Source organism: Delphinus delphis, chromosome 14, assembly GCF_949987515.2.
Source record: "Delphinus delphis chromosome 14, mDelDel1.2, whole genome shotgun sequence".
NCBI classification, from domain to species: Eukaryota; Metazoa; Chordata; class Mammalia; order Artiodactyla; family Delphinidae; genus Delphinus; species Delphinus delphis.
Genome location: NC_082696.1, coordinates 67,917,975 through 67,930,226, shown reverse-complemented (window position 1 = coordinate 67,930,226; position 12,252 = coordinate 67,917,975). Strand labels below are relative to the sequence as shown.

Below are 12,252 nucleotides of genomic sequence, written 5' to 3'. Positions count from 1 at the left end.
AAAAATAAATAAATAAACGCCTTAAAAAGAAAAAAAATCTGCTTATCCATAAAATACTAGGTTAATCAGATTTGTCTGCTTCTTGGCTGCTTTGACTTTATGCTTTTTTTCTCTCTTTCTTTTTTATAGGGTTGCTTTGTGTTTAAGCCAGACTTCAAGAAGAGAAAGATCTCTGTGCCAATAGGTAAGATGTCTTAATATCAGATTTGTTAGTTTTCCTCCCCCAAGTCTTGAACTAACCTAACTCTTATTGAATTAGTAATTCTCCTGTCTAAGCTTGCTTTACTCACCATGTTGATATAGCAGTAATGTTCCAAGGCATAGGACAAAGCGATAAGGGGCACTCCCCAGGGCTCTAATCTAAAAGGGAATCCAAATGTACCATCAAAAGGCAATTGGAAGTTTCCTTCAAAAGGTATGTCACCATTCTTTAAAAAAGATTGTCTTAAAAATCTCAGTGATTTCTTGGGATGAGGTAGGGAGTATTGACTGCAGAAGGGCAGAGGGACCTTTTGTTTTTTTGGCTGCGTTTGGTCTTAGTTGAGGCATGTGGGATCTTTTGTTGTGGTGCGAGTTCTTCGTTGTGGCACACGGGCTTCTCTCTAGTCGTGTCGTGTGGGTTTTCTCTCTCTAGTTGTGGCGCGCGGGCTCCAGAGTGCGTGAGCTCTGTAGTTTGTGGCATGCGGGCTCTCTCGTTGAGGCGTGCAGGTTCAGTAGTTGTGGCGTGCGGGCTTAGTTGCTCCGTGGCACGTGAGAATCTTAGTTCCCCGACCAGGGATTGAACCCGTGTCCCCTGCATTGGAAGGCAGATTTTTTACCAGTGGACCACCAAGGAAGTCCCAAGAGGGACTTTTGGAGTGATGGGAATGTTCTGTAGACAGAGGATGGTTATGTGAGTGTATACCTTTGTTAGGACATATCAAACTTTTAAAATGGGCATATTTTATTATTTGTAAGTTATACTGCAGTAAAATTAAATTATTAAAAAAAAATATTGTCTTCACGTTCTTTACTTATCTCCAGATGTCTGTTTAGTGATCAAGTTAAGAAGACTTGACTACTTCAAACAAATCAAGATGTTATTATCAGTCAGAAAATGTTTATTGTACTGTTTTTCAATGGGGCCTGCAGATTAGAATCACTTGGGGAACTTTTAAACAAAAACTGATTTTTTTTTTTTTGGTATAATTGTAGATTCACATGCAGTTGTAAGAAAGAGTGTAGAGTGTACCCTTGAACCGTCACCCAATTATCCCCAGTGATAATGTATTGCATGACTATAGTACAGTATCACAACTAGCATACTGACAGTGGGATAATCCATCGACCTTATTCCGATTTCAACTTGGAGAGTTTCTTAAAAACACCAATGCCCAAACCGCAGCCCCGACCAACTGAATCAGTATCTTTGGGAATGGGACCCAGGTGTTGGTATTTTTTAAAAGCTCCTCTCAGGCATGTTGAGTATTTACACTCACTGTTCAGCACTGTGAAGATTAATTCGGATGGAAAAATTATGATGTGCAATTAAGCATATTCATTCACACTCATTTTTTAATTTTGAATTAAAAAAGAAAAACTGGACTATACTATTGTTTGACTAAGGAGATAAACAGCTCCAATATATAGAATTGGATTTTTCTAAATCATCTCATGATGTAGACCTTTAAGGTGTTAATCCTTCAATTTGGGACCAGCTAGGTAAAGTACCTGTGCTCAGGGAGCAAATAATAAAATAATGGTCCATATTGAGGGCAATAGAGGGTAGAAACTATGATTTAAAATAAGGATGCCGTTTCTCATTAACAGGAGAATAAACAGTGGTGTTGAACTTTACACTCAGATTTAGTCTCAAAAAAACCTGAAGCTTTCTATATTCCTTGCCCTCCTCACCTCCCCAAATAAAAAGTGACAGTGATGGACTTGGAAATAGTGAACGAAGAAGAGCTACATTATAAATTATTTTGTTTTTAAGTGATTGACTTATCAACATATTTCTTTAATGTTGGAGATTGCTAAACTTAACTAGAAATAGTTCATTTTCAGAGAAAATGTCAAGACTTGTTCCCCTGTTATCCATGAAGGATACATAGCATGAAATGACATCTGATATCATGAGCAATGTCATTATAACTAATAAAAGCACTAACATTTATTGAGTGTTTTTAATGTGCCAGAATATTTTAAGCACTTTATATGTGTTAAACTATGAAGAAAGTATTATTATTATCTCCATTAAAGTATATCAGGATATTTAGATGTAGAAAGAACTTTCTCAGTGATAGTGCTAGCAAGTGGCAGAGCTGGGATTTGAAACCAAGCTGTCTGATCCCAGAGCCTAAGGTCTAACCACTACCTAATAGTGTTTCTCATAATTCAAGGCAAGTTTTTGCTTAGAACTCTTTGTACTGAATTTCAGTTATAATTTATTAAGATTTGTGAGTCAATGACAATTAGAAGGAAAGTTCCTTAACATGGAAGAGAATTTCTGTTCCAAACTATCAGTTAACATTAAAACTTGTTGGGAGGATACTAGCAGCATCTCAGTGAAATCAGGAAAAAATTGTTAATTTTTAACTTTTTGTTAAAAAAAAATATGTACTTTCACAATTATTATTTAATACCATGAAAGTTCTAGCTGTTGCAATAAAATACCTAGCAGTAAACAACAAGAAATATGAAGGAAAGTAGAAAACTATAAGGCATGTAAACTATTTGATTATAAAAAAAGAGACCTGTAGTGTTTTGGGATGTGACTTTTTTGAAACGTATTTAAAAATGTCATTTTCCCCAAATCAATCTATAGATTTTATTTTATCCAGTCAAACACCAGGGTAATAATTTTGAGAAATGACAAATTTAATTTGGGAGAATGTCTTAAATTTTTAAAAATTATTTTATTTATTTAGGTCTGTGTTGGGTCTTCGCTGTTGCGCATGGGCTTTCTCTAGTTGCAGCGAGCAGGGGCTACTCTTTGTTGTGGTGCGCGGGCTTCTCATTGTGGTGGCTTCTCTTGTTGTAGAGCACGGGCTCTAGGTGCGCGGGCTTCAGTAGTTGTGGCATGCGGGCTCAGCGGTTGTGGCGTGCAGGCTCAGCTGTGGCGCATGGGCTTAGTTGCTCCGCAGCATGTGGGATCTTCCCGGACCAGGGCTCGAACCTGTGTCCCCTGCATTGGCAGGTGGATTCTTAACCACTGGGCCATCAGGGAAGCCCTTAAATTTTTTTGAAAGAGAATAATGTTTGGTGGCGCTGGGAGGAAGCTCTGGATCTGTTTGATGTTAGGATGCACTACAAAGCTCTAACAGTTACAGGAGTTCAGGACTGCCATGGGAGTAGAACTGGATTCAGTAGAACAAAAGAAGTTCAAAAACAGTTTCAAGTGCATATGTAAGTATTCAGACAATAAGGGCATCTGACATGGGTGGGAGAAAGGACGGATTATCCAATAAGTGCATCTCTTTCAAACTGAAAGTTATAACCCAAGTGTGCATCATGAAATCAGTTTAGTGGATCTTGATAGTTTTAAAAAACAGAAGAGAAAGCATTTGCTGTCACATGATAACGAGAAGTATTGTTTTATGGGACTTCTGTTTTTGTTTTTCTTAGATTCACGTGTATTGGATTATGATGTAAAATGTGTTCCTTAATATGGATCATGGTTTAAAGTTTGAAAACCATTGCAATAAATAGTGTGTTGATAAATGGCTAATCATTTAGAGGAAGCCATTCAAGAAGGATATAAAATACAGACTAAATAAAAGGCTGCACTAAACTATTTCAGCTAAGCAAAGAATAAGAATAGTAGTAATAAGAATCATTTAATAAAGGAGAGTTCAAAGCAAATATGTGAAGCAACGTATACAGAGCCTTAGCATAAGAGCAGATAATGAAAATACATTAATATTAAATGTATATACCTCAAACCAAAACCATTAAGAAGTTCAAAAGTAAATGATAGAAATACAGTCAAAAAATTAAAAAGATTTTTAAACTTACAAATGCCATTAATATAGTAAAAATATAAGATATATAAATAAAATTAAATATAAAGGATATTGAATGTTACCTATCCCCAAATATATATATTTTTGATACTTGTAAAAAAAAAATTCAACCCATCACTTACTTTGCACAGAGATTTTCTATTATTATGTAAAAAAGAAACTGACTTATTTCCTTCTGTGTTTTTAGAGGACTATTTTAATAAAGGGAAAAATGAGTCTGAGGACAGTAAGCTTCGCTTTGAAACTTACCAGTTGATATGGCAGCAGATGAAATCTGAAACTGAGGTGACTACTTTTTATTAATAGCTTAACATTTCCTTAATATCATAAATCTCATATTTGTTCCTTCCCATTTTCCTTTCTACCAGTTTATAAGAGTGTTGATGAAATATATGTAATCTTGGTTAAGCGTAATCTGTATATCCTAAAAAAAATAAAAAACCCTTATGTTTCAATTAAGCATAGCTTCAGGTATTGGAACATATGTTTATAATTATCGCTGCTAACGCACAGGCCCTTTACATGTTCTCACAGCTTTCACATGGTGGCACTCCTTTAATTATCCATTCAGTTACACAAGTAAGAAATCAAGCTATTTGTAAGCCACTTCATTCCCTCATCCTCATATTCAGTTACCATGTTCTTTATATTTCAGCCCTGAAAAGTTTCTCCGCTGTAGCAGATTTGTAGATGTAGGGCCAACATTTTGAAGGAACTTGTTTTGTTCGACCAACACAGGATTGTGTTTCCTGTTTTTTAATGCCTTTGGAGGGTTATGCACTTTCCAGTTTGTTACTGCTTCCCACCACTCTCTACTGCTTTACACCTGGCGGCTTTGCCCCTTCATGTATTCCTTAGAACGCTTGAAGTAATTTGGGTTTGTGATTTCTAGTTTAGGAAACCTAAATGGTCATAATAGATTGTCATAGTCTCCTCTTAACTGATGTCCCTGCCTCTGATGTCACACCCTTCTGGTCTGTCATTAGTCCCTATGCCACCATTGGCCAAATCCCATCAGGCAGATCCAGGCTGCAGGGGTTTTCCAGCCCCACTACCAGTACAGCCCCTCCAGTCCCCTCCAATCTGGCCTTCATAGTACTGCCAGGTGAACCCTTCTTAACGTTGATTTAATCATGCCTCTGCTCCAAATCCCTTTAATGGTTCTCCCCACAGTACAAAATCTAAACCGTTTAACATCAAATATATATTTCCTTGGTACAGTCCCTTGAGTATTTGTCCAGCCTTGTTCCTGGCCACTTCTCATGTTCTTATTCTTAGCTATATCTGTGGTTCCCCAGATGTTTTGTGCTTTCTTCCTTGATTGCCTCCTCCACTCCCCATTCCTTCTTAACTTTCTTTCGTCCACCATCACCTCCTGCATCACTTGCTCTAATTCTTTGGCTCAAATATATCACCTGATCAGCTTAAGGTGGATGATCCTACTCTTTGTTCCTATATTATCATAGCACTCTATGCAATGTATTTCAATTTAATTGTAAGTGCTCTAGCTCATTTTTTTCACTTTTTTTAGGGAAGAGACTCTTTCATTTGTAAGGTGGTTAGTAAATGTTTGTTGAATGAATAAATGAGATTCTTTAAGGAGGGAATTCAAAGCACTGCTCACTGGAGATTTATGGAAAAACAATTTTTAATTTCATCTATCTTATAATTATTTTACATGTGATCTTTGGAATTGAAATCATGACAGTTTCCTTTCCCAAACTTGGAAAGATGTATCAGATTACTGCTAAAAGTAATTCATAAAGTTTTGTGGGTTTTTTTGTAGCGACTACAAGAGGAATTAAATAAAAACCTGTTTGACAGTCTAATTGAATTTCTTCAGAAGTCTCATTCTGGGTTCCAGAAGAATTCAAGAGACTGGGGCTGTCAAATAAAACTCAGAGAAATTCCAACTGCTGCTCTTGTTCTAGGTACATATGTGTGTGTTTGTTTTTTGTAATAGTGGTTTTGTTGTTGAGAATAGTGGGAATCACCTGTTCTGATAAACTTGTTTTGTCTTTTTCATTTACAGAATTAAACCAGTTAAAGTTTGCATACTTCCAAAACGAATAAAAGTTCCTTATACTGACCATACATCTGTAAATTAAAAGAAATTGATTTAGGGTTAGTTAGTACCCTCCTCACCTTTTTGTCAGAAAAATGAAGGGGAAATATATTTGTGTTACTCTTTCTTCCTTAGTTATTTGAATCTGAGATTTGAATTCAGTAATAAAGAAACTACCAGTATGTTGATAGATACAATTTTTATACTTTATCATATCTTCAATGAAATTACTCTGTGACCTTAATTTTATTTCCCTGTGCTTATTTTTTCAATCTTGGATTGTTTTGTAATGTTGTATTAATATTAATGGTGTGAAGGGGGTTTGGATGAACTATATATAAGTTGCTTTCAGATTGTAGATTGTAAACTTTTTACATACTTAAGTATCCATCATTAATATCCCATTTTAACCAAACATCTGGTTTGCATGATAATGGAAAAAATTTCTTTGGAATATTAGCAAATTTTCTTCATTCCTTCTGAAAGGAAAGTTGGATTTATTTGGATTCCAAACATACTCTTCATTGTATTTCCAATTTGTTGTTTATTCAAGGTTTTTATACTAGTGAGCTCTGAGATAAGAAATTAATTCTGTTGTTTAATACTGCCTCTAATACTGTTCAATACCTAAATCGTATTCCTGATATTCAGGGCAGTACTTCTCAAACCTTAATGATACCTACAGATAACCTCCAGGGGATCTTAGTAAATAGAGATTTTCGTTAATAGGTCTAGGGTGGGGCTGGAAACTGCATTTCTAACAGGCTTCCAGGTAATGCCCATATTGCCAATCCCAGGATCCCTCTGAGTAACAAGACTCCAGGGAATGATTTTTATAATGCTGTGGACCAGCTTTTCAGTGCAGCTTGCCACTTAATTTCAAACCCCTTCCATTTATGGATGAGAAACTGAGGCCCAGTGATGGCTGGCTTGTACTGTTGGGTGCTTTGATTCTCTCCCGCCAGGTTACAGCAATTGGAAGTAGAGTGGGGGAAACACTGTCAAGAGGGAGGGCCTGATAGATTGTTGTGAGATAACTGTTTAAATCCCTTCTCTGCCTGCTGTCATAAGGAGAAAAGAAGCTAATGGAAATCATAAGTTTCAAAGTCAGTGGTCTGAGGAGAACATTTTTCCAGTTGAAGACATTGTTGATTATCTTATTTTCAATAGGAAAATCCATTGTTTTAAGGAACATAGTGTTAAATAGCTAATAAAGTCTGTCAGTGAAAGACAAGAGAAGCCAATATTTTTATTAAACTCCCAAATTTGTTCAGTGATGCAGTATCACATTCCTAGACCATAATGCGTGCTAAATACCATTTTGATATCTGTACTCAAAGAATACTTATACAGTTACACAGTTATACATTTTCTGTTTTCAAAAACGTATATATGTCCATTTTAAAATAGCCGGCCTGCATTTTTATTTGTCTCCTAGAAAAAAAATTTGCTTACTGGTGGTCTGGAAGATTCTGAACTTTTTCTTTTCCTTCCAAGCACTTGAAGTTTTTGTTGCTGTTGTTGAATTTTTGAATTTTATTTTATTTTTTTATACAGCAGGTTCTTATTAGTTATCCATTTTATACATATTAGTGTATACATGTCAATCCCAATCTCCCAGTTCATCCCACCACCACCCCCTCCCCGCCACTTTCCCCCCTTTGTGCCATACGTTTGTTCTCTGCATCTGTGTCTCTTTATTTCTGCCCTGCAAACCGGTTCATCTGTACCATTTTTCTAGGTTCCACATATATGCATTAAAATACGATATTCCAAGCAGTTGAAGTTTTATAGTAGCAAGTCTCAAGCAGTTTCAAGATGTCTGCTGCTGGCACTAAAGCACTTTCTAAGCACCAAAGCACTTTCTAGAAGTCACAGATTGTGACATTAGGGAAGGTATCAGTGAATAGAATTTTTTCCAAAGTAGTGGGGAAATTTCCACTCAACTCTGATACCTGCATGCAGAGCACTAAAACTGATTTGTGGAAATGAGAACCAGGGATTCAGTAAATACTTAAAGGACTTGAAGTTTTAATTTGTTTTTAGACTCTTCCCCTAGTATACACTTACCTTTTGTATTTACTACTAAGATCATTAATAGAATTGCTATTAATGATTGGATTCTTCTCAGTTGTTAAGTCAGGGTCACAGTAAGGCCCTTGTTTTTGAATGATTATTTTAAAGAGCTCTTTATGAATTTGAAATTGCTTTTAAAATGTTTTCAAGGGTCAACTACACATCCCCAGTAGATTTTTTTAAAAAAGTCGTGCTAAATACCTTTCCTGATAAGTATAGTGTGTGCCTCTATATGTATCTTTTTAATGGAGAGCTCTTCATTTATGCAGTATGTTTTCTTAGTTTCTATTATTAATCATGTTTTTAAAATATTTTAACTTATGACATGTTAAATGGCTTTTCTTGTTGTTAAATTATTAATGATAAAAATGATGGTGTAATATTGATTTATTATCCCATAGGTGTGAATGTAACAGATCATGATTTAACATTCAGAAGTCTAACAGAAGTCCTTCAGAATAATGTTACTCCATATGTAGTTTCATTGCAAGCTAAAGATTGCCCAGGTGAAGTATAAATAATATAACAACCTTGATGAGATGTTACATATCTCTTCCGTCCATCCATCTCTCTAGCTTTCTTTATCCTTTTTTATTTGCGGGAGGAGCATGGCACTACATTTTTGGCAGGATGAGGTTTAATGCCTCTGGCGTAATCTTGACTATTGTAGGATTCTGCCGCTTTAGTTTATTCTGGCCCCACCCCTACCAATCAGCTTCACCTCCAGTAATAGTCCAGGCACTCACAAGATGTTTTCTGAACCCAGTAAAATTTTAATAAGTTTAATAAGCTGAGGATCTCTTATTTAGCCCAACAGAGAAGAGACTACATACATAGGCTCATATATACAGCCTCAAATCATCTTATTATCCCACTTTGAAAGGCCACCGTGGTAAAAAGCAGTCCATTGCCAGAGCTAATCTTGGGTATCTGGAGCCATTAAATCATAAAGGATGTAGACACTAATAGAGTAAAATGTGCTTAGATTTGGGCTGATACAAGGGCTTTAAGTGCTTATATTTATGTTCATATTCATAAACTGTTTGGAATTAAGTAAAAGCCCTTAGGGCATCTTTAAAAATGACTATAAGGAAGAGTTGTAATCAGTAAAATAGCTTATGTAAATAACACTGTCGATGTCGTCTTAGGGGTCTTAAAAACCTTTTGCTGTCCAGTGTAATTTAAATACATATTATTCCTAATATAATTTATAGTTTTCATGTTTGCGCATTTGTTTAGGTAACACTTTTATTACAGACAATAACCATAAACTTTGGCCTAGTGTTAGTCTGAATGAATGAAATTAAAATATTAGGGAGAGGATACTAATGAACCTCAATAGTTAATATGTTAAATGTTACATTAGGTTAAGTGTAGAAAAACACATTCTACCCAAATAGTGTAATATACTGATCAAGAAGTTTCAGGTGTTTTAGATGTGTTTTAATGGGATATGCTTTCTTGTGTTTTATGTTCTGCAGATATGAAACATTTTTTGCAAAAGCTGGCCTCACAGTTGATGGACTGCAATGTAGACGTGCAATCCAAAGAGAAAGAAAGTGTTCAGGTCACCCAGAAAAAGATACATTATTCAATGGATTCTCTTTCCACTTGGTATATGAGTGTCACACAGGTAAATGTAAACTGACAATTTTTTGCCAGGAAATTGGCATATGATTGAAGAGATCTGGAATTATAGTAAACATAGTACTGTTTTGTTCTAATAAGGATACGTTTATGTGGCACTTGCTGTTAATTTAATAGAAGCTACTTATTTTTCCTAAGGCTACTAGAATTTAGAAATTTTCTTTTATCAGTATGTAGCCTAATTCCTGGGAGGTGTTTAGGGTCTTACGAGGCCATTTTATTTGTGGGAGAATGTCATCTAATGACAAAACAGCATCAGGAATTTGTTCTGCTGGAGATTCTATCTCTATCTTTAATGTCTTTATCTTTAACATATTATCTCTTAGGTTCAGTATTTACTTTGGTGCAGTAGAACCATGCTTTCAGTACCCACTGTCGACTTAGTTTGATGAGGAATTGTCATACACACACACACACACGCACACACGCACACACACATATATAATATATATGTAAATCTCCTTTGTTCCATATTTAGAATTCTTGAGGAATAAATGCTCTGTAAGTAAAGTATGTTTAACAAGCAAATACATAAATAGAAGTCTCATTCTACCATGACAGTCTCTGGTGAAACTAAATAACCTAGATGATTCATGGATAACTGCACCATAAAACCACAGCCTTAGTTTATGATGCTGTGTAGCCAGATAATATGGGAAAAGTTACTGTGGTGACATTTTCTGCAGAACGTATTTGCTGAAGTCATCGTAAGTGAAGTTTATTTTGCTTTATATAGGGACTAAACTGGGTCTAATGCTTACCATAATATCTTAATTTGATCCACAGTTTTAGATTTTTCTAGAAATCAAATACTGCCTGCAATTTAGGTCAGAAATCTTTAAAAGATTGGGATTGGACCAGATGACATTTAAGATGCTTTTCAACTTGAAATTTCATAATAGTAGAGCAGCATGTAGTGTTATTCATTACAGTTTTTAATGAAAAGTACTGGTTCTCACTCCAAAGCAAAGCAAAATATAACATTGTACTAACAGAAAATCAGTTTTATAGAAAATACTCTCGTCTCCCCATGCTTTTCCTGTCATTTTCTCAGATAGCAGAAAATATAAATATTTCATATGAATTATAGATTTTACTGAACTTTTTTCTTCTTGGTTATTATTCCCATGTCAGACACAGAAAGAGTCTGCTAATAACTGTTGAAATGAATTTCTCTTTATTATGTGGGAGAAATAAAAGAAACAATGTTACTGTGAAATATGATGGAAGATATATCAACTTGTGGCATTATAACATTGTTTGGGTAGTAAAGTTTACTTTTAACTCCTTCTTTCCACAATGGCTTAAAAGAAGACTGACGTAAAAATGCCAAGAAAAAAGAGGACTCCTCCTAGCCAATGGCAGTCTCCTCCTGTTGTGCTTATCTTAAAGGATATGGAAAGCTTCACCACAAAAGTACTCCAAGACTTTATAATTATCAGCAGGTAGATGGCATATCTTCTGGCTTTTTTTTGCAAAATTCTTCTTATTAAGAAAACATACAACTTTAATCAAAAAGCAACCTTTTGCAGAGAAAATGAGTAGCAGTTTACCCCTCATTTTAATACTAATGGATTGAAACCAGGATGATTTCAAATTCCTTATAAAATTGAATGTTTGAACACCTCCTATACGATTTTCATTTGCTTTTTGATCCAAAAATGAGAATCAAAAGTTAACCAGTTTTTAATTAGAATGATAAGGCAGTATAAAGTGTAGTTTCTCGCACCAAAGTTGTCTGTTTCGTACTTGCCCGCTAGATGGATGAACTACTCCAGGTTGAGACATTTTTGTCATGTCTTATTTTCTGATACCTGTCCACCCTTAGAAGCTCTGAGTTACATATGGCTCTACTGAGCAAGAATGTTTTTTTAAATAACATTATTTTATATGGTATTTCTAATGAGAAACTACTTTTATGATCTTATTGGGTCTTCAAGGAAATCCTGTGAGACTTGGAATTGAAGTAAAAACCCATTTTTTACAAGTTTTATTTATTTATTTGTTTATTTTTGGCTGTGTTGGGTCTCTGTTGCAGTGCGCGGGCTTCTTATTGTGGGGGCTTCTCTTGTTGCGGAGCATGGGCTGTAGGTGCACAGGCTTCAGTAGTTGCAGCACACGGGCTCAGTAGTTGTGGCTCATGGGCTCTAGAGCACAGGCTCGGTACTTGTGGCTCATGGGCTTAGCTGCTCCGTGGCATGTAGGATCTTCCCAGACCAGGGATCGAACCCGTGTCCCCTGCACTGGCAGGCGGATTCTCAACCAGTGTGCCACCAGGGAAGCCCTAAATAACCCTATTAAAAAACCCAGTGACATGCTTTTCCCATGGTACATTTTTTACAATATAAATTAATTTGGTTTCTTCTGTATGTTAACTTGCTTAATAGTTATGGCTACATTTGCCTAAAGTTGTACTGTGTGATAATCTAATAATAATTCCTACTTTGATAGTCTTTTTCT

At 35.6% G+C, this 12,252-nt stretch overlaps 1 protein-coding gene across 5 annotated transcripts in view; it reads left to right on the top strand.

Annotated features, from left to right (window-relative positions):
• The window catches only part of ORC3 (origin recognition complex subunit 3), a 64,383-nt gene that overhangs the window by 2,823 nt on the left and 49,308 nt on the right, over positions 1 to 12,252 (top strand). For 4 of the 5 annotated variants that reach the window (XM_060030242.1, XM_060030241.1, XM_060030244.1 and 1 more), the window contains 6 exons: positions 130 to 184; positions 4,192 to 4,289; positions 5,791 to 5,935; positions 8,547 to 8,651; positions 9,627 to 9,778; positions 11,104 to 11,237. In XM_060030242.1, coding sequence (XP_059886225.1) covers positions 130 to 184; positions 4,192 to 4,289; positions 5,791 to 5,935; positions 8,547 to 8,651; positions 9,627 to 9,778; positions 11,104 to 11,237 — 689 coding nt within the window. The remainder of the gene's footprint in view (positions 1 to 129; positions 185 to 4,191; positions 4,290 to 5,790; positions 5,936 to 8,546; positions 8,652 to 9,626; positions 9,779 to 11,103; positions 11,238 to 12,252) is intronic. The other variant, XM_060030243.1, reaches the window with a different exon arrangement.